We start from the raw sequence: 23,496 nt of genomic DNA on the forward strand, positions 1-23,496 counted from the left end.
GGGGTGCTAGCGGGCCCAGAGACTTCCGTCCTGAGCCCGCTAATTATATGTAAATTCTTATTTAAATAATTTATTCAGCTCCACGCTGATTTCTGGCACGGAGCTGATGACGTCAAAAATCTGGCAGCTGGAGGCTGTGATCTGTGGCAGATTACAAAGAGAGCGGAGGACGAGGCGGTGAAGGGATTTGAACCCCACAGAAACATAAATCCCTACAGTGCAGCAAGAGGCCATCCAGCCCATCAAGCCTGCAACCACCCCCTGAAAGAACATCCCACCCAAGCCCTCCCCTCTGCCCTATCCTGTAACCCTGTGCATTTACCGTGGCAAATCCCCCTAACCTACACATCTCTGGGAAACTTAACATCGCCAATGCACCTAAGCTGCACAACTGTGGGGGAACCGGAGCACCCGGAGGAAACCCACGCAGACACGGGGAGAACGTGCAAACTCCACACACAGTCACCCACGGCCGGAATCAAACGCGGGGCCCTGGCGCTGCGAAGCGGTGCTCACCACTGTGCCGCCAAGCCGTCCCAAGTGTGAGAATTTTAAAATCTCGAACACACTCCCATTCGTCCGATAATCAGCAATGGCAGACAACCACAAAGTCACCTCAACTTTAGCAAAATGGAAGGCCGTCTTAAGAATGAGGAACTGAAGACGACAGTTATGAAAAGCCAACCTTAAACTTTGTTCGGAAACCTCAGGTTTGCCATATTATTGGACTACGCCCATTTCAGATGCTGACAATCCTGTATTCCACATACACAATGACAAGGTATCTTTGGAACTGCATGCTAATTAAGAGTGGCTGAGGGTCACAGGTTCGAGTACAGGTTTGCAAACAAGAAATTAAACTGAATAAAAGCAGAAAGCAAAGGCAAATATACCAGAGAGAAAAAGCAACGACACTAATTATGACCATACCTGGTCTACCAGGGTTAGGGTTCACATAATCCCAGGTGTCAGCATCATTCTTAAAGACATTCAAACGAGTCGGCTGCAAAAAAAAAATAGGAAGTTGCATGGACTAGCAAGTCTAGTTTGTAGAAGGGAATACAAGACCCTGGCTCTAAAATAGCAGAAAGCCGACCCCTGGTCAATTTAGTACCTGTTGAAATGTTAATGAAATCAATGCCACTCATAAGACTGAATCCTGCAGGGAGATACAAGATACCATGATTCCCTTAGAAAGCAACTCCAAGCAAAATTTGAACTATCAGATTTCCGGTTTTGAGTGAACCGAATGGGAACCAAACTAGATGAATTTTACATTAGTAAAACAAGATTTTAAAAAAGAAATCATGCTCGAGATGCAAGTATCTTGCAGACTGAAACCATAGTTGGGCCTGAACATCACCCTGAGGATCATGTACAGTTATGTCCTGGGGCTGTGTTAAAAGCTGCATAATATTTACTAAAGTGTCTCGTCAGGGACACCAAAAAGATTAGTCAATGGATAGATTACTAATTGCCCAAGAATTAAGTCCACTCAATTGGCTATATAATTAACTGAGCAACACCGGGCGGCACGGTAGCACAGTGGTTAGCACTGCTGCTTCACAGCTCCAGGGGCCTGGGTTCGATTCCCAGCTTGGGTCACTGTCTGAGTGGAGTTTGCATATTCTCCTCGTGTCTGCGTGGGTTTCCTCCGGGTGCTCCGGTTTCCTCCCACAGTCCAAAGATGTGCGGGTTAGGTTGATTGGCCATGCTAAAATTGCCCTTAGTATCCTGAGATGCGTAGGTTAGAGGGATTAGTGGGTAAATATAAAGGGATATGGGGATAGGGCCTGGGTGGGATTGTGGTTGGTGCAGACTCGATGGGCCGAATGGCCTCTTTCTGTGCTGTAGGGTTTCTATGATTTCTATGACTGCTGCCATTTAACATCTGCCATTGAGATTAATTGCCAATTCAGGTTACCGAAAGAATTAGCCACCAAAATAGTTAACCCAAGAACAGTGGTTAATCTATCCTGCCAGTTGTCTGTGGTAGAAGCAGAATAGTGCCATGCCACACAACCATGAAGTCTCAATTTCTGGTGTGTGTTGAATTAGTTGATGCCTCTCAGAGCAGGAATTGGAGAGATGGTGGTATAGTGGTAACGTTACTGGACTAACAACATGCCTGATTAGTAATCAACCACCCAGGCTAATGCTCTGGGGGCATGGGTTCAAATCCCACCATGGCAGCTGGTGGAGTTTAAATTCAATTAATTAAAAATGTGGAACATAAAGCTACTTTCAGTAATGATGACCATGACAACTATCTTTGATGGTCGTAAAAACCCATCTGGTTCACTAATGTCCTTTAGGGAAGGAATTTGTTATCCTTACCTGGTCTGGCCTACATCAACTCCAGATCCAGATCAAAATGGGTGACTCTTAACTACTATCTGAAATGGCCTAGCAAGCCACTCAGTTCAAGGGCAATTAGGTTTGGCAAATAAATGCTGGCCCTATCAGCAGTACCCACCCCGCAAAAGAATAAAAATTGACCTCAGTACAGAGCTAGGAAAGAGTTTTAAAAAAACAGGCAACATTTCTGTTCATTGGCATTGTACATCAACCTGTTGGAAAGCGTGTGCGCCAGAGGGCAGGGTAAAGCTCAAGTAGCTGTGACATGCTCTACAGTCGAACAATCCATCAACATCTACTGCCTAGGCTTATAGACAGCAAACATCCATTTGGGGAAAGCGGCTGGAGAGTTGCTCTTGGAGCCAGAGCCACGAAGTAACCAACTTCAGAAGAGACGTGGGGCAGTAAGAAGGGAAAATTAATAAATGGGGGTGTCAGAGAAGTAGTAAGTTTAACAGAACAGATGCCAATAGAATCCCTACAGTGCAGAAGCAGGCCATTCGGCCCATCCATTCTACACCAACAATTTACCCTGCTACCCCCCCCCCCCCGACACTAAGGGCCAATTTAGCCAATGGCCAATCAACCTAACCTGCACATCTTTGCACTGTGGGAGGAAACCAGGGCACCCGGAGGAAACCCACGCAGACACGGGGAGAACGTGCAGATTCCACACAGTCACCCGAGGCCAGAATTGAACATGGGTTCCTGGTGCTGTGAGGCAGCACTGCTAATCACTGTGCCGCCCCAGATTCCAGAACCAAGCACTTGAAGGCTCTATTGCAGTTTAACTAACAGCACGTTTTCGCATACACAGGCTGTATTCTACCACATAGGGAATAGGGATAGCCCAGGAAATTACCGGCCGGTGAGTCTAACCTCAGTGGTTGGTAAGTTGATGGAGAAGATCCTGAGGGACAGGGTTTATGAACATTTAGAGAAGTTTAGTATGCCCAAAAGTAGTCAGCACGGCTTTGTCAAAGGCAAATCGTGCCTTACAAGCCTGGTGGAGTTCTTTGAAAATGTGACTAAACACGTTGACGAAGGAAAAGCGGTAGATGTGGTTTACATGGACTTCAGCAAGGCATTCGATAAGGTCCCCCATGCAAGACTTCTCGAGAAAGTGAGAGGGCATGGGATCCAAGGGGCTGTTGCCTTGTGGATTCAGAACTGGCTTGCCTGCAGAAGGCAGAGAGTGGTTGTAGACGGGTCGTTTTCTGAAATGGAGGTCGGTCACCAGTGGAGTGCCCCAGGGATCTGTTCTGGGACCCTTGCTGTTTGTCATTTTCATAAATGACCTGGATGAGGAAGTGGAGGGATGGGTTGGTAAGTTTGCCGAAGACACGAAGGTTGGTGGTGTTGTGGATAGGTTGGAGGGATGTCAGAAGCTGCAGCGTGACATAGATTGGATGCAAGACTGGGCGGAGAAGTGGCAGATGGACTTCAACCCGGATAAATGTGTAGTGGTCCATTTTGGCAGGTCAAATGGGATGAAGGAGTATAATATCAAGGGTAAGACTCTTAGCAGTGTAGAGGATCAGAAGGACCTTGGGGTCCGGGTCCATAGGACTCTTCAATCGGCCTCGCAGGTGGAGGTGGTGGTTAAGAAGGCGTACGGTGTGCTGGCCTTCATCAATCGAGGGATTGAGTTCAGGAGTCGGGAGATAATGATGCAGCTTTATAAGACTCTTGTCAGACCCCACTTGGAGTACTGTGCTCAGTTCTGGTCGCCTCATTACAGGAAGGATGTGGAAATTATTGAAAGGGTGCAGAGAAGATTTACAAGGATGTTGCCTGGATTGGTTGGCATGCCTTATGAGGATAGGCTGAGGGAGCTCGGTCTTTTCTCCTTGGAAAGACGAAGGATGAGAGGTGACCTGATAGAGGTGTACAAGATGTTGAGAGGTATAGATCGGGTGGATTCTTGGAGGCTTTTTCCCAGGGTTGAAATGGCTGCTACGAGAGGACACAGGTTTAAGGTGCTGGGGAGTAGGTACAGAGGAGATGTCAGGGGTAAGTTTTTCACTCAGAGGTAGGTGGGTGAGTGGAATCGGCTGCCGTCAGTGGTGGTGGAGGCAAACTCGATAGGGTCTTTTAAGAGACTTCTGGATAAGTATATGGGACTTAATAGGATTGAGGGTTATAGGTAAGCCTATATATAAGCCTAGGTAGGTAGGGACATGACCGGCGCAACTTGTGGGCCAAAGGGCCTATTTGTGCTGTATTTTTTCTATGTTCTATACACGTACCTTGGCATATTCTATTTTCAAAGTACAACATCCAGAATAAATATCAGCACCATTAAGAGATGCTTTAGCCTTCTGTGCACTTTGAACAGAGTCAAATGTATGACGAATGAAGGAAAATACTTATGTATACATCCCCACAAGACAATTTAACATTTTCAGCAAGAATTGGGAAGCTCAACAGCTCCCCTTGATGGTTTTGTGGGTAGGTGCAACACGACAGTGTTCCAAGCAGATGATGAAATTCCTGCAGCGTTCCAGGTCAATGATCATTACTGTACAGATGTTCTGGGAGCTCAGCATCCGAGTGCTTTCCCTGGCACATCAAGTGCATTGTTACGGACTCCTGGTTAATAGGTTCTAGCATTTTCTCAATGGCTGATATTAGGATAACTGGCCTGTATTTCCCCGGATTTTCTCTCTCCCGCTTTTCTTGAAAGGCTGTGTCGGATTCACTAGTTTCCCCGTACCCACTGGAACCATTCTAGAATCTAGGGGACTTTGGAAAATAATGAACAGTGCAGCCACCACCTCTGCAGGTATCTATTTTTAGAACCCTAGGCTGTCAAAAGCAATGTGGTTGACTCTCAACTGCTCTCCGGCAACTAAGGATGGACAATAAATACTGATGTGGAGATGCCGGCGTTGGACTGGGGCGAACACAGTATGAGTTTTAACAACACCAGGTTAAAGTCCAACAGGTTATTCTAATGGTATTTGCTACCAAATAAACCCGTTGGACTTTAACCTGGTGTTGTTAAAACTCTTACAATAAATACTGACCAGCCAGCGACGCCCATGTCCCACAAATGAATTTTTTTTAAAGTCCTGGGATTTGTCGACTTTTAATCACTAGAGCCATAGAAAATTACAGCTCAGAAACAGGCCCTTTGGCCCTTCTTGTCTGTGCCGAACCATTTTATGCCTAGTCCCACTGACCTGCACTTGGACCATATCCCTCCACACCCCTCTCATCCATGAACCCGTCCAAGTTTTTCTTAAATGTTAAAAGTGACCCCGCATTTACCACTTTATCTGGCAGCTCATTCCACACTCCCACCACTCTCTGCGTGAAGAAGCCCCCCCCCTAATATTCCCTTTAAACTTTTCTCCTTTCACCCTTAACCCATGCCCTCTGGTTTTTTTCTCCCCTAGCCTCAGCGGAAAAAGCCTGCTTGCATTCACTCTATCTATACCCATCAAAATCTTATACACCTCTATCAAATCTCCCCTCAATCTCCTACGCTCCAGGGAATAAAGTCCCAACCTATTCAATCTCTCTCTGTAACTCAGCTTCTCAAGTCCCGGCAACATCCTTGTGAACCTTCTCTGCACTCTTTCAATCTTATTTACATCCTTCCTGTAACTAGGTGACCAAAACTGTACACAATACTCCAAATTCGGCCTCACCAATGCCTTATATAACCTTACCATAACACTCCAACTTTTATACTCGATACTCCGATTTATAAAGGCCAATGTACCAATGGCACTCTTTACGACCCTATCCACCTGTGACTACTTGGCTTCTTTCTTAGCTGATAATTACTTTAGGTTCTTCTATCTCATTTGCCCCCTTGGTTACCCTCCAGCTCTGATGTGTAACTTCTCTCTTCTACCGTAAAGATAGCCACAAAAATATTTGTTCAATGCTTCTGCCATTTCCTCATTTTCTATGAAGATTTCTCCTGTCTCTGCCTCTCTAACGCTCACTTTAGCCACTCATCATGTACACGCAAATGCTTTTACAATCCGTTTTTTAAATTCCTGGCTAGTTTACCCATTACTACTGCCTGCCTTTTTAATTTCCTTAACATTCTGCTTCAAAATTGACTTTAAAAAAAGGATATTCCACCATCGCTTGAATTCCATTCTTTCGGAAGATCACAATCCTTTGAACAGGCCCACACGGGTTACAAATTGTGTACAAAACATCCTGAAAAACAAGAAGGTTGTGAAGGGTGAATGCTTAAAAAAAGCTCTGCGCAGTTCTCAAGTCCCACAGGACTGCAATTAAAGCACTTCTCATTTCCCAGGAAGCAGACAGATAAACACACTATGGACAATTAGCGAGCTTCACGTGATTGAGGGTGAAAATAAAACAGGGGAAAACCATAATAGGACAGGGTCAGAGAGTCATTTACAGCACAAGAGGTCATGCAGCCCATGAAGTCCACGTCAGCCAAGTAAAACATTTAGTCCTATTTGCCTGTTCCGTCCCTGTAGCCATACGAATATAATTTACTTCAAATGCCGATCCAATTTTCTTTTGAAATCATTGATAGTCTTCCACCATCTTCATAGGCAACAAGTTCCAGGTCATTGCCATTTGCTGCATGAAAAGATTCACCCTCACATTTCCCCCCGGACAAATGTGAGGGAATGCATTTTGGAAGGTCTAATACAGATAGGAAATATACAGTAAATGGCAGAACCCTTAAGAGTATTGATGGGCGGAGGGATCTGGGTGTACAGGTTCACAGGTCGCTGAAAGTGGCAATGCAGGTGGAGAAGGTAGTCAAGAAGGCATACGGCATGCTTACCTTCATCGGCCGGGGCATTGAGTTTAAAAATTGGCAAGTCATGTTGCAGCTTTATAGAACCTTAGTTAGGTCGCACCTGGAATATAGTGTTCAATTCTGGTCGCCGCACTACCAGAAGGATGTGGGGGCTTTGGAGAGGGTACAGAAAAGATTTACCAGGATGTTGCCTGGCATGGAGGGCATTAGCTACGAGGAGAGGTTGGAGAAACTTGGTTTGTTCTCACTGGAACGACGGAGGTTGACGGGCGACCTGATAGAAGTCTACAAGATTATGAGGGGCACGGACAGGGTGGATAGTCAGAAGCTTTTTCCCAGGGTGGAAGTGTCAATTGCTAGGGGGCAAGGTTTAAAGGAGATGTACGAGGCAGATATTTTACACAGAGAGTGGTGGGTGCCTGGAACTCGTTGCCGGGGGAGGTAGTGGAAGCAGATACGGTAGTGACTTTTAAGGGGCATCTTGACAAATACATGAATACGATGGGAATAGAGAGATATGGTCCCTGGATGGGTAGGGGGTTTTAGTTCAGTCAGGCAGCATGGTCGGTGCAGGCTTGGAGGGCCGAAGGGCCTGTTCCTGTGCTGTAATTTTCTTTGTACATCTCTTGTCAAATCTGTGTCCTTGTACCATCAGCGAATAAGAAGTTTTCTTCTCGTCTACCTTATCAGGCCTTGCACACCTCTATTGCAATCTCCTTTACAATGGATGTTTCCATTAGTCGGAGAGACTAGGATCCAAAGGCACAGCCTCAGAGTAAAGGGACAACCCTTTAGAACAGAGATGAGGAGGAATTTCTTCAACCAGTGGGTGGTGAATCTGTGGAATTTATTGCCCCAGAAGGCTGTGGAGGCCAGGTCACAGTGTATTTAAGACAGAGATAGATAGGTTCTTGATTGTAAGGGGATCAAATGTTACGAGGGAATGGGGTTGAGAAACTTACCAGCCATGACTGAATGGCGGAGCAGACTAGATGGGCCAAACAGCCTAATTCTGCACCTATATCTTATGGTCTACCATTGCAGCTAAAATTCTCAACTGCCTGGAACCAATCTGGTAAATCTCCTCTGCACCCTCTCAGGGACTTTCACATACTTTCCAAAGTGAGTAACAAGAACTACTTCCAGCAATACCCTTGCTGTGGCCTAACCAGAGTTTCAACCTAACAATCCTGTCTTGTGTATATTTATCAGTCTGATAGGCACGTATCTATGTCTCAGGGGCCAAATGTAAAGTTTGCCCATCATTACTGCTCAAACTATTCCAATTTACCGATACAAACATGCTAATATTCTGATCTAGAAGTAACAAACCAATTAGGAAAAAGCAGCAATAACAAATAGAAGCACAAAGACTTTAGTACTGACAATTAAAACAAGCAGTTAAACCGTTCCACAGTCCCATCCCCCCTGGAACTATGTCACCATTCTTTCACTGTCACTGGGTCAAAATCCTAGAACCCCCTTCGTAACAGCGCTGTGGGCGCTCCCATGGAGCACAACTGTTCAAGTCAGTGGCTCACCACCATCTTCTCAAAAGCAATTAGGGATGGGCAATAGTTGCTCGCTTCACCAATAATGCTCACATCCCACAAACAAGTAAAAAAAACCCTGGCCAAGCTCTTATAGTCTACCTTTTAAAAGCTTAACTTATTACAAGTCTCGTTCCTTTTCCAGCCCTGTGCTTGTTGTTTTCAACTCCATCGATGCTTTGCCCCTCCCTGTATCTGTAATCTCCTCCAGTCCCAAAACCCTTCAGATACTGGTGCACCTCTAATTCTGACTGCAAGTCGCCCCAATTTTAATTGCTCCACCATTGATGGCCAGGCCTACAGTTGCCCAGGTACAAAGCTCAAGAATACCCTTGGGAAAGGAATAGTAAACCTCCCTCCACCTCTCCACCTCACTTTCTTGCTTTAAATTACTCCTTAAAACCTACCTCTTTGATCAACTGACCTAATAATCTCATGTGGCTCAGTATTTGGTTTATAATGCTCCTGTGAAGCACATTAGGTTGTTTCATTACATTAAAGGGCTAATTGCAAGCTCTCGTTGAAAAGCTACTCAGAACCACTACGCCGGGAGTGATGAACACAGAGCTCGTTACTCAGCTTCTGTTAAACTTACTGTATTGATGGGATAGATAGAGTTAGCAACATTGATCAGCAGGACATTGTTGCTCTTGGCGTCGTCTTCGTCGTCTGGCCTGGCAATTTTCTGGCTTGTGGAAAAGCAAACGTAGGCCAGCTGTCCAGCAACGTAGATCGGGTTGTCCGCTGCATAGTTCACACAGCTACACGCGCCATCAATATCCTCAAACTCCACCAACGCTTGCTTCCTCCTCGGCATCAGCATGACGCAACTGTAACGCAAGCACAAGGACGGTTAACAGTGGGGTTCTGGAGCTTTGACAAACATTGACATTGTTTTTGTGTAGCATAATGATGATAGCTCAGCAACCTGCAACCGAAAGAGGCAATCACTTGGGGAATAAAAAATTGCCAATCATTCAAGCACTGGCTTTCATTCCACACAGAACACTACGGAACTGACAAACATCAACCACCCACATGGTCAGCACTTATACTCTAACATTCCCATTTCTCAGAGCAGCAGTCATCCACTAAGATTCTTGTTTTAGCTCCATGTTTTTTTAATGCTAGCTCACACTCACTAGGAACTGGGTTGAGAAATTTATAGGGTGGCATGGTGGTTGGCGCAGTGATTAGCACTGCTGCCTCACAGCTCCAGGGACCCGGGTTGGATTCCCGGCTTGGGTCGCTGTCTGCGTGTGGAGTTTGCACATTCTCCCCATGTCTGCGTGGGTTTCCTCCGGGTGCTCCGGTTTCCTCCCACACTCCAAAGATGTGCAGGGGTTAGGTTGATTGGCCATTCTAAATTGTCCCTTAGTGTCCCGGGTGGCGAAGGTTAGAGGGATTAGTGGGGTAAATGTGTGGGGTGGTGGGGATAGGGCCTAGGTGGGATCGTTGTCGGTGCAGACTCGATGGGCCGAATGGCCTCTTTCTGCACTGCATGATGATTTCTATGATGAAAGCCAGGCTCAGTGAACTTCCAGCATTTACCGAGTAATGTTCATCCCGATCAGAATTAATCAAAGATGAACTGACACCGTGCTAGCTCATTGTGTTAAGTCCAGATGCTAAAACATCTGTGCTGCTGTGTGGGTGGAAGCATCGTGCTTACACATCGAGCCAACGTCACTTTTTTTTTTTGCACAGGGTAGAGTACAGTAAACTCCTTCCATTCTCAGGGATCCATTTCCACCATGTGTGAGATCGTGACTGCATCATGCGCAGAGTCATGACACACACGGTGCATGCTTTCTGCGCATGTAGTCAGCGCAAGCACAGGACAACATAAAGTTTAAAGTTTTAAAGTTTATTTATTAGTCACAAATAAGGTTTACATTAACACTGCAATGCAGTGAAATTCCCCATGGGAAAGATATTCTAAGTGAGTGAGTTCTGGGGCCATGAACCGCAATTATATGTGCAAGTACATTCTCACAGGGTAAACAAATTTGCAGTAGGATTTGTGAACAACCGGAGTTTACTGTACAGAGCCATACATCGATGAAGGCACCAACATACGCGAGATACAATAAAACCCTTCAGAAACATTTAACATCAATTTTTTTTTCTATTTATAATTCTGAGTTTAACGGGATGCCCTTGATCCTAACTATTTCATCTTATTTGAATTTAGTACTCAATATTATGTGTAATGCGTCAAACTTCAGCAACCTAAAGAAAAAAAATGTGTATCTATGAAGCATCTTTCTTGAACTCCGGTTGCCCTAAAGCATCTTACAATCAGTGTTGTATCTTGGGGAAAAAAACCAATGTGTGGACAGCAAGGTCCCATGAATCTTATTGCGATAAACAAACTAGATAATCCGTTTTAGTGACGCCGTTTGAGGGATAAATGCTGACTAGCGCACCCCGTGATCAAGTCATGTCATGGAATTGTCACATACAACCCAAGGGGGCTTGGTTTCATGTTTCACCTGCAAGATGGCACCTCCCCCAACAGTGCAGCACACTCTCAGTACTTCACAACTGTCGCGTCCCGTGTACGTGCTCAAGTCTCTCGTATGGGGCTAAATTACTGACTCCCTCACTCGGACCAAGAGTGTCCCCGATGGACCAAGCTCAACACTTAAAAACTATTTTAAAAAGTGTAATCTTCAGTATAAAAAGGAGAAAAGATAATGCAGGGATATGGGGAAAAGTGTGGGCGAGCTCGAATAATTGGATTTCTCTTTGCAAGAGCAGGTGCAGACTCTGAGCCGAATAGGCTCCTTCTGCGCTGGACTGTTCTATTCTATGAATAACTCCACAAAATGTTTGGTTTAAAAAAAGCACAATGCTGAGATTTCGAATATCTGCTCTTAGCTAAGCAGAAAAGCCACTCAAAAAAGGAGAAAAACAACCACTATGTTTAGTGTCCTCCCCCGCCCAAGCTCAGAAAAAATGTTATCAGCACTTGCTAGATTTCAAGTAGCAAAACTTGTATCGAATACCAAGGCTGCACGTGCTTCCTATTGACGATGCAGGAATTGGAAGTTTTGGCAGTAGATATTTTACATCAGATCAGCATCCCACTTCACACTCCGTCCTTTGACAAACCTGATATTGCCGAAATCTTGCAGAGCCTCCATAAGGTCAACTTCCACTACCCCATCCAACAGCCCTCGGACATGTATCACTGCAGATGGCGATATCTTATTGAGGTCTTCAATGCCACCATCCTGAAGTAAAAATGGGTCAATAATCAATCATTCTAGTAAAGTTTATTTATTAGTCGCAAGTAAGGCTTACATTAACACTGCAATGAAGTTACTGTGAAATGCCCTTAGTTGCCACGCTCCGGCGCCTGTTCGGGTCAATGCACCCTAACCAGCACGTCTTTTAGACTATGGGAGGAAACTGGAGCAAACCCACGCAGACACGGGCAGAACGTGCAGACTCCGCACAGACAGTGACCCAAGCCGGGAATGGAACCCGGGTCCCTGACGCTGTGAGGCAGCAGTGCTAACCACTGTGCCACCCACAGTATTTCACAGCAATCCAGTTACTTAATGAAATCGCTCTCCTCAATTAAATGGCTCACTGGATCACGTGGCACAAACTGTAGTCATTCAATCCTTTTCAGTTTTGCTAATCAACACAATATTCAGAGGCGACAGCTTGCAGATTACTGTTGTGCCGCTCCCTTCAAAGGCTTAGCTAAAAGAATTGTGTAGTCTGGTGGTCACCACACAGACGCATGTCCAACCACAGAGTGGTTGAGTTGGCTCACCTCAGCAGAGATACCAACAGTCAGTGGTGCTGAAACATGAGTGGGGAAAAAAAATAACCTGCGTTCTCCACCCTTGCCACTAACGTTTGTGCATACAAAATGGGCACGGTACCTTTGGTGAATAATCAGCCAGCATTCACTGCCCAATTGCAGATTAAAAGTAGCCACTTGGACAAAAGGCAGCAGGGCTAAGTCACACCCAATCTGCATCGTAGAACGAGCCAGTGAAAAAATTTGTGGATGAAGAGGCAAAGACAAGAAACCATCCACCTTACATAGCCCTGTATTGTAGGGCTTACATACAAGGCCCAAATCAAAACCAATTTCACCCCCCCCCCCCCAAGGACAAGGATAAAGAAAACCAGAGATGGCTGAACACCATTGAATATCATGACCGATCCTCAACTAACGTTAACTTCCCACTCAACCCCTATATCCGCAAATCCTTTACTGTGTCCAAAAAAATCTATTGCTCTCAGACTTCAATATATTCCTGGCCTGATCTTCCACAGCCTTCAGGGGTAGAGAATTCATAACTTCTCCACTCCTGGAGCGACGGAGGTTGAGGGGAGACTTGATAGAAGTCTACAAGATTATGAGAGGCATGGACAGAGTGGATAGTCAGAAGCTTTTTCCCAGGGTGGAAGAGTCAATTTCTAGGGGGCACAGGTTTAAGGTGCGAGGGGCAAGGTTTAAAGGAGATGTACAAGGCAGATTTATTTATTTATTTTTTTTTTTACACAGAGTAGTGGGTGCCTGGAACTCGTTGCCAAGGGAGATAGTGGAAGCAGGTACAGTAGTGACTTTTAAGGGGCGTCTTGACAAGTACATGAATAGGATGGGAATAGGGGGATATGGTCCCCACAAGGGTAGGGGGTTTTAGTTCAGATGGGCAGCATGGTCGGTGCAGGCTTGGAGGGCCGAAGGGCCTGTTCCTGTGCTGTAGTTTTCTTTGTTCTGAAAGCAGACATTCCTCACATCACAGCCTAAAATGGCCACCCCCTCATCCTGAGACAATGCCACAAATTCTATACACTCTACCCAGGAAAAACAGCCATTGCAAGTCCTCTCAGAATTTTCTTTCAATTATTTCACTTATTTTAAAGCACCATAAATTATAGGCCCATGTTACTCAATTTTGCCTGCGAAAACAACCCCCTCTTCCCAGGAATCAAACCAGTGAACCTTTGCTACACCCCATCTATGTATCCTACAGAGGCCATATAACTCTCACATTAAGAGGAAAGGGTATTCTTAACCTCATTCATCAATGCTAATCACAATCGTACAGGCACAGCAAGAATAGCCTCTGCATGCCTCTGAGTAAACAAAATCTGTTAAAATCTCCACTTACCATGACTATTCAACACTGCTGAAAGATATAGTTGGGAGGGAAGGATAGCATTGAACTTAGTCATACACGACTTTAAAATAGAAAACAAGGCCCTTTGGCCCATGCTGACCATCAAGCACATATCTATTCTCATTTCATTTCCCAGCACTTGGTTCGCAGCCTGTGTGCTAACAGCATTTCAAGTGCTCATCTCGATGCTTCTCACTTTAACAATGCTGCTCCAAAATAACCAGACTTATTCAAACCAGGGTCCTTATCGGTTAAGCTCCACAGCATGGGGCTAGGGAGGGGGGGGGGGGGCTACACCGTGGGGCTGGTTGGGGGGGGGCTACACCGTGGGGCTGGCGGGGGGGGCGGTCTACTCCATGGGGCCGTTGGGAGGGGTGGGGTCTACACCGCAGGGGGGGGGGGTCTTCACCATGGGGGACAGGGGGGGGGGGGGTTCTACACCATGGGGCCGGTGGTGGGGGTCTACACAATGGAGCCGGTGGGGGGCAGGGGGCCTACACCATGGGGCTGGTGGGGGGCGCTACACCATGGGGCTGGGGGGGTGTCTCTCTACACCATGGGGCCGGTCTACACCGTGGAGTTGGGGGGGGGGGGGGGGGGGGAGAGAGACTGTACACCGTGGGGTTGTGGGGGGGGGGGGGGGGGGGCTGTACACCGTGGGGCTGGCGGTGGGGTTCTACACCACAGGGCCGGTGGGAGTGGGGGTGGGGGGGTCTACACCACGGGGCCGATGGGGGTGGGGGGGTCTACACCACGGGGCCGATGGGGGTGGGGGGGTCTACACCACGGGGCCGATGGGGGTGGGGGGGTCTACACCACGGTACCGGTGGTTGGGGGGGGGGGGGGGTCTACACCGTGGGGCCGGGGGGGTCTACACCGTGGGGCCGGGGGGGTCTACACCGTGGGGCCGGGGGGGTCTACACCGTGGGGCCGGGGGGGTCTACACCGTGGGGCCGGGGGGGTCTACACCGTGGGGCCGGGGGGGTCTACACCGTGGGGCCGGGGGGGTCTACACCGTGGGGCCGGGGGGGTCTACACCGTGGGGCCGGGGGGGTCTACACCGTGGGGCCGGGGGGGTCTACACCGTGGGGCCGGGGGGGTCTACACCGTGGGGCCGGGGGGGTCTACACCGTGGGGCCGGGGGGGTCTACACCGTGGGGCCGGGGGGGTCTACACCGTGGGGCCGGGGGGGTCTACACCGTGGGGCCGGGGGGGTCTACACCGTGGGGCCGGGGGGGTCTACACCGTGGGGCCGGTGGGGGGGGGGGGTCTACACCGTGGGGTCGGTGGGTCTACACCATGGGGCCGGGGGGGGGGGGGTGGGTCGACACCATGGGGGGGGGTGGGTCGACACCATGGGGGGGGGGGGGGTCTACACCATGGGGCCCGGGGGGGTCTACACCATGGGGCCGGGGGGGGGGGGGCGGGTCTACACCATGGGGCCGGGGGGGGGGGTCTACACCATGGGGCCGAGGGGGCGGGTCTACACCATGGGGCCGGGGGGGGGTCTACACCATGGGGCCCGGGGGGTCTACACCATGGGGCCCGGGGGGTCTACACCATGGGGCCGGGGGGGGGGGGGGGGGCGGCTCTACACCATGGGGCCGGGGGGGTTGGGTCTACACCCGGGCGGGGTGTTTATATTGTGGGTGTGAGGGGAGGGGGGTTACAGATGCTCAGACCAGCCCCCAGCTGCAGGGTTAAATCCCAGGGCCTCCTTTGTTCAGCCTCCCTCGGGGAGGGGACAAGCGGATTTGTGACCGTTAGCTCTGGCTATCCGCCTCCACCCCGGGGGCCGCTGGAGGCCACTTTGAGGTGGTGGGGAAGAGGGTATATATTGGCAGTCACTTACCCTATCGAACCTGAAGCGCTTGGCCTGGTGTCTGCCCGCCATCGCTGCCGCCGCTCTCCGGTACCGGGTGCCTCAGCCGCTGACTGAGGGAATGAAGAGATGGCGAACAAAGATGGCCGCCGCGGCGCCAGCCTCCTCCCGCCACCCCGCCCGACGCGCTGACGTCACCTACCGACGTCCGCCCCGCCTCCCGGCCGTCCCCCGTTCTGATTGGCTCCAACGCGACCCGGCGGCGCGCCTTCCCATTCATAAAATGCCGGCGTAGTAATTGCTGTCAGTGATGGAAAGGACCATAATGTACCCATAGACCTGCAGACTGGCTTAGGTTCACTGGCTCACTGTACCCGAACAGGCACCGGAGTGTGGCGACTCGGGGATTTTCACAGTAACTTCATTGCATTGAGCCTACTTGTGACACTAATAAATATATATATCGCCTGCATAGAGTTTTATATATATACATATATTTAACCCTATGCAGGTTTTATATATATATATATATTTGAGCTTTATGCATATTAAATAGAACTCCTACAGTGCAGGAGAAGGCTGTTATGCTGCAACTGTACAGGACCTTGGTGCGACCACATTTGGAATATTGTGTGCAGTTCTGGTCACCTCACTATAAGAAGGATGTGGAGACACTGGAAAGAGTGCAAAGGAGATTTACCAGGATGCTGCCTGGTTTGAAGGGTAGGTCTTATGAGGAAAGGTTGAGGGAACTTGGGTTTTTCTCTTTGGAGCGGAGGAGGTTGAGAGGAGACTTGATAGAGTTTTATAAGATGATCATAGAAACCCTACAGTGCAGAAGGAGGCCATTCGACTCATCGAGTCTGCACCGACCACAATCCCACCCAGGCCCTATCCCCACATATTTACCCGCTAATCTACACATCCCAGGACTCTAAGGTGCAATTTTTAACCTGGCCAATCAACCTAACCCACACATCTTTGGACTGTGGGAGGAAACCGGAGCACCCGGAGGAAACCCACGCAGACACGAGGAGAATGTGCAAACTCCACACAGACAGTGACCCGAGCCGGGAATCGAACCCAGGACCCCGGAGCTGTGAAGCAGCAGTGCTAACCACTGTGCTACCGTGCCGCCCTGATGAGGGGGATAGATAGAGTGAACGTTCAAAGACTATTTCCTCGGGTGAATGGAGTGGTAACTAGGGGGCATAACTATAGGGTTCATGGTGGGAGATATAGGAAGGATGTCCGAGGTAGGTTTTTTTACTCAGAGAGTGGTTGGGGAGTGGAATGGACTGCCTGCAGTGATAGTGGAGTTAGAAACTTTAGGAACATTTAAGAAGCTATTGGATAGGCACATGGAGTACTTCGGGATGATAGGGAGGAAATAGCTTGATCTGGGTTTCAGACAAAGCTCGGCACAACAACGTGCTGTACTGTTCTATGTTCTATGTTCTAAGGCTATTTGGCCCATCGAGTCTGCACTGACTCTCCAATTTAGTAAGAAGTCTCACAACACCAGGTTAAAGTCCAACAGGTTCAGAATCATCAGTCCAACGCTGGCATCTCCACATCATGGCTCTCCAATTTAGTCATGATGTGGAGATGCCGGCATTGGACTGGGCTAAACACAGATATCCACTCCATCTGATGAAGGAGCAGCGCTCCGAAAGCTAATGGCATTTGCTACCAAATAAACCTGTTGGACTTTAACCTGGTGTTGTTAAAACTCTTACTGTGTTCTCCAATTTAGCATGGCCAATCCACCTAACCTGCACATCTTTGGACATTATGGGGCAATTTAGCATGGCCAATCCACCTAATTTGCACATCTTTGGGCACTAAGGGGCATTTTAGATAAAGGCAAAATACTGCAGGTGCTGGAACCTGAAACAAAAACAGAAAATGTTGGAAAGTCTCAGCAGGTCTGACAGCATCATAGTATCCCTACAGTATCCCTACAGTACAGAAAGAGGCCATTCGGCCCATTGAGTCTGAACCAACCATTGTGATTCCATGATGGCTCTAAGGGGCAATTTAGCAAAGCCAATCCCCCTAACCTGCACATCTTTGGGCACCAAGGGGCAATTTAGCATGGCCAATCCACCCAATTTACACATCTTTGGACATGTAGCCAATGCTGCATTGTGGTAAAGAAAAAGTAGCGAAGAGTTTGTGCACATCAAGTTCTGACAAAGAGTGATTAGATAAATGACCAGATAATCTGCTTTCAGTGATATTGACTGAGGGACATTGGTCCGGAAGCCAGTGTACAATAGATAGATTGTCAGATGCAAATGTGTATGATGCCAAGATAAATCAGCAGATAAGTAGCGACACTGGCCCCCAAAATGTTTTCCAGCTCTCCCTCCAAAGTTTCCGGAGAAACTTTGCGGGAGTCACCACAAAGCGAACATGTGCGGGGTTTCTGAGCTGATACTGATAACTTATACTGATACTTTCAATCACTTTCTGAAGCTGCTGGGAGGAATGCTCTTGGAATCTTTGCTGTTTCTTTTCACATCGCTTCTGCAGAACATGGGATCCACATCATACAAGCTCCTCATGTTACTGAGAACTTGGCTTGAAGGCTGTAAACCATGGCTGGACTAAGTGAGTGAGAAGTAGGGAGAAAACACTCAGCAAATATACTGGAACCCAGACAGATTGTTATATCTATAGCACAGAATCAGGCCATTCGGCCCTACAGATCCATGGTGTGTTTTATGGAATACACAAGCTTCCTCTCAATCCCCTCCTTCTCATGTTACCAGCATAACATCATTTTCCCTTCTCCCTCTTGTGCTAATCTGGCTTTTCCTCCAATATGGTAGTGATTTGATTTGATTTGATTTGTTATCGTCACATGTATTAACATACAGTGAAAAATATTGTTTCTTGCGCGCTATACAGACAAAGCATACCGTTCATAGAGGAGGAAACGGGAGAGTACAGAATGTAGTGTTACAGTCATAGCTAGGAGAAAGATCAACTTAATACAAGATAAATCCATTCAAAAGTCTGACAGCAGCAGGGAAGAAGCTGTTCTTGACTTGGTTGGTGTGTGACCTCAGACTTTTGTATCTTTTTCCTGAAGGAAGAAGGTGGAAGAGAGAATGTCTGGGGTGCGTGGTGTCCTTAATTATGCTGGTTGCTTTGCCGAGGCAGCGGGAAGTGTAGACAGAGTCAATGGATGGGAGGCTGGTTTGCGTGATGGATTGGGCTACATTCATGACGTTTTGTAGTTTCTTGCGGTCTTTGGCAGAGCAGGAGCCATACCAAGCTGTGATACAACCGGAAAGAATGCTTTCTATGGTGCATCTGTAAACGTTGGTGGGCGTCGTAGCGGACATGCCAAATTTCCTTAGCCTTCTGAGAAAGTAGAGGCATTCGTGGGCTTTCTTAACTATAGTGTCAGCATGGGGGGGACCAGGACAGGTTGTTGGTGAACTGGACACCTAAAATGTGAAGCTCTCGACCATTTCTACTTCGTCCCCATTGATGTGAACAGGGGCATGTTCTTCTTTACGCTTCCTGAAGTCGATGACAATCTCCTTCATTTTGTTGACATCGAGGGAGAGATTATTGTTGCTGCACCAGTTCACCAGATTCTCTATCTCATTCCTGTACTCTGTCTCGTCATTGTTTGAGATCCGAATTGAAAATCGAATTGGAGGGGAATTTGGCCACACAGTCATAGGTGTATAAGGAGTATAGGAGGGGGCTGAGAACACAGCCTGTGCTGAACAGTGTTGAGGATGATCGTGGAGGAGGTGTTGTTGCCTATCCTTACTGATTGTGGTCTGTGGGTTAGGAAGTTCAGGATCCAGTCGCAGAGGGAGGTGCCGAGGCCCAGGCCACGGAGTTTGGAGATGAGTTTCGTGGGAATAAGAGTGTTGAAGGCAGAGCTGTAGTCAATAAATAGGAGTCTGAGATAGGTGTCCGGAGTTCTGCAGTCTAACCATTCTACGGGACAAGACGTTTCTTCTGAACTTCCCATTGTTTTTTTTTAAGTGGCTACCTTCGCTTTGTACCCCCAAGCCCCGGCCTCACCAGTCAGTGGAGACAACTTCTCCACCCCAATTCTATAAAACCCTTTCAGAGTCACAAAGTCACCCCGCTTTCCTGGAGAAAAGCCGATCCAGCCTTTCCAACATCCTAGTTCAGTTATTGTTCCAATTAAGTTTAAGTTTATTTATTAGTGTCACAAGTAGGCTTACATTGACATTGCAATGAAGTTACTGTGAGTCACCACACTCCGGCGCCTGTTCGGGTACACTGAGGGAGAGTTTAGCATGGCCAATGCACCTAACCAGCATGTCTTTTGGACTGTGGGAGGAAACCAGAGCACCCGGAGGAAACCCACCCAGACACAGGGAGAACGTGCAGACTCCGCATAGACAGTGACCCCAGCCAGAAATCGAACCTGGGTCCCTGGCGCTGTGAGGCAGCATTGCTAACCACCGTGCCACCGTGCCGCCTCTGCTCCTTCTCCAGTGTGTTAAGACCCAGGCCAAAGTGTTTTGTGAAGTTTAGTCTCTAAGTTTTACATTTGATTGTGACATTGGTGAGCATAAGATGTTTCACTCCAGGTATGGTTCAAGTGGCCCACTAAGAAGCTTTTATCAAACCAAGTTTATTTAAGAAAACAGTTAGAAAATAATAAAAAGATTTAGCATAATTTTTACCAATTACAAGACTTAAACATGACACAGTATAACTCCTAACAGCTAGCTATCTCTGTTGTTCCAAGTTGAACACCATTCCACAGACATACACCCTTCTTCAGACTTGGCACAAAAACAAGTATGCTCACGTGATGCTGGACTTTCAGCTTTGTAACACCCATGGACAGAAATCCAGGCCAGCAGTTTTCCAAGAAGGGTATATCCTCAAAACAGCCAAACTTCAGAGAGATAAACTTAATCGCTGGCAGCTTGCATAAACAGCCACACAGAAAACAGAAACTCCAACTCCAGAGAGGGAGAAGATACTGCAAAATACTCCCAGCTTCACGCCACCTCTGAAAATAAAACTAAAAACTGAAATGCTCGGTGAAAAGTAGCTGTCCGCAGGCTTAAGACCATAAGATATAGGAGCAGAATTAGGCCATTCGGCCCATCGAGTCTGCTCCGCCATTCAATCATGGCTGATATGATTCTCATCCCCATTCTCCTGTCTTCTCCCGTAACCCTTGATCCCCTTATTAATCAAGAACCTATCTATCTCTGTCTTAAAGACACTCAATGACCTGGTCTCCACAGCCCTCAGTGGCAATGAATTCCACAGATTCACCACTCTCTGGCTGAAGAAATTCCTCCTCATCGCAGTTTTAAAGGAGCATCCCTTCATTCTGAGGTTGTGCTCTCGAACGCTGGTGTCTTCCACTAGTGGAAACATCCTCTCCATGTCCACTCTATCTAGGCCTCTCAATATTCTGTAAGTTTCAATTAGATCCCCGCTCATCCTTCAAAACTCCATTGAGTGTAGACCCAGAGTCCTCAACCGCTCCTCATATAACAAACACTTCATTCCTGGGATCATTCTTGTGAACCTCCTCTGGACCCGCTCCAAGGCCAGCACTTCCTTCCTTAAATACAGGGCCCAAAACTGCTCACAAGATTCCAAATGGGGTCTGACCTGAGCCTGAAACAGCCTCAGAAGTACATCCCTGCCCTTGTATTCTAGTCCCCTCGACATGAATGCTAACATTGAATTTGCCTTCCTAACTGCCAACTGAACCTGCATGTTAACCACATCACCTGACCTGTCAATTATCCCCAAATCAAGCTCCACTCAGCAATGCTCAAAGGACCATTAAACCCCAGGACACTGCATTAGTTCAAAATAAAATCAAGATGATATCAAATATACTGCTTCAGTAACAATTCAGGACACCGGCTACAGACAACATGGTGCCGACAAAACATACTGCAGAGAAACATGATTAAGATGCATTTAGAATCATAGAATCCCTACAGTGCAGAAGGGGGCCATTCGGCCCATCGAGTCTGCACCGACCACAATCCCACCCAGGCCCTATCCCCATAACCTCATGCATTTACCCTAGTTAGTCCCCCGAAGGAGCAATTTAGCATGGCCAATCCACCTAACCTGCACATCTTTAGACTGTGGGAGGAAACCGGAGCACCCGGAGGAAACCCACGCTGACACGGGGAGAATGTGTAGACTCCACACAGACAGTCACCCAACTGAACTGGGGGGGGTGGGCGGAATCGAACCGGGGGGGGGGGGGGGAGGGTCCCTGGTGCTGTGAGGCAGCAGTGCTAACCACTGTGCCACCGTGTCGCCCTTCGAGGCACAGTATCGTCACAAGTGCCTCCATATAATTTTTGAGATATGGAAGCCAGCGCCGCTCACAGTATAACTGTGATCTAACCAAGCTTCCATACAGGTTCTGATCAAGGATAGACCATCCATAAATGGCAAATATCGGTGTATTAGATGACATCCTGACCTCTTTCTCAACAGGACAATAATCAATACTAATCATTCTGATCACCTTGGCACCCAAAAAATGCAGTTAACAGCTTGTTCTCCCCTTTATGGAAATTGTTTATGAAAACACGGTTGATGCAAAACCACTTCAATAATTCTTATCATTTCCTCTCAATGAAATGTTACATTTTTCACCAGCAAACCATCGCATGCTGAGAAATGTCACACAGACAGGGAAGAATTACCCAGCTATGACAAAGGGTCACCTGGACTCGAAACCTCAGCTCTTTTCTGTCCTTCCAGATGCTATGATGTGGAGATGCCGGCGTTGGACTGGGGTAAGCACAGTAAGAAGTCTCACAACACCAGGTTAAAGTCCAACAGGTTTATCTGGCAGTGGTGCTTGTGGCTTGTGCTACCAAATAAACCTGTTGGACTTTAACCTGGTGTTGTGAGACTTCTTACTGTGCTTACAGATGCTCCCTGACCTGGGATTTTCCAGCATTTTCTCTTGGAAAGAGTTACTGTGCCGTTAAGGTGTCCCATTACAGGGCAGGAGAAGGTGGCACTGTGGTATCATCACTGGACTAGTAATCCAAAAAACCCAGGGTAATGCTTTGGGGTCCTGGGTTCAAATCCCATCACGGCAATTTGAATTCAATTAAAAGAATCTCGTGGTGACCATGAAACCATTGTTGTAAAACCCATCTGATTCACTAATGTCCTTTAGAGAAGGAAGTCTACCATCCTCACCTGGTCTGGCCTACATGTGACTCCAGATCCATGGTAGTTGTCGTAACTTCCCTCTAAAATGACCGGACAATTAGGGATGGGCAATATATGCTGTTCTAGCCAGCAATGCCCACAACCCATGAGCAAACAAAAAATAAAGAATTGCGTATTTAAGTGTATCGCTGTGTCTAAAAACTCCCATGAACAGGTATCTAAAGGAACAGAAAGAGAATTCCAAAGATTCACCACCATCTGAATGAATAAATTTCTTCTCATCTTAGCCTTAAATGGCCTCCCACTTATTCTGAGACTGTGTTTCCTGGTCCTAGACTCGCTTGCCAGGGGGAAACGTCTGATCTATATCTACCCCATCGAGTCCTGTAAGAATTGTGGAAGTTTCAATGAGGTCACCCCTCATAATCATAAAATCCAACAGTGCAGAAGGAGGCCATTCGGCCCATCGAGTCTGCATCAACCACAATCCCACTCAGACTCTATCCCCATGACCCCACGCATTTACCCTAACTAATCCCCCTGACGCTGAGGGGCAATTTAGCATGGCCAATCCACCTAACCCGCACATCTTTGGGAGAGGAAACCGGAGCACCTGGAGGAAACCCAAGCAGACACGGGGAGAATGTGCAAACTCTACAC

At 47.7% G+C, this 23,496-nt stretch overlaps 1 protein-coding gene across 1 annotated transcript in view; it reads right to left on the bottom strand.

Moving 5' to 3' along the window:
* LOC144511373 (heterogeneous nuclear ribonucleoprotein L-like) overlaps positions 1-15,826 on the bottom strand; it is a 48,512-nt gene extending 32,686 nt beyond the window's left edge. The window contains exons 1-6 of the mRNA XM_078241669.1: positions 15,679-15,826; positions 11,791-11,912; positions 9,269-9,503; positions 6,455-6,540; positions 4,608-4,704; positions 931-1,003 (exon numbers count right to left, since the gene is read on the bottom strand). Coding sequence (XP_078097795.1) covers positions 931-1,003; positions 4,608-4,704; positions 6,455-6,540; positions 9,269-9,503; positions 11,791-11,912; positions 15,679-15,720 — 655 coding nt within the window. The 5' untranslated portion in view covers positions 15,721-15,826. The remainder of the gene's footprint in view (positions 1-930; positions 1,004-4,607; positions 4,705-6,454; positions 6,541-9,268; positions 9,504-11,790; positions 11,913-15,678) is intronic.
* Positions 15,827-23,496: the final 7,670 nt, after the last annotated feature.

The sequence above is a fragment of the Mustelus asterias genome, chromosome 24, assembly GCF_964213995.1.
Source record: "Mustelus asterias chromosome 24, sMusAst1.hap1.1, whole genome shotgun sequence".
In the NCBI taxonomy this organism is placed as follows: domain Eukaryota; kingdom Metazoa; phylum Chordata; class Chondrichthyes; order Carcharhiniformes; family Triakidae; genus Mustelus; species Mustelus asterias.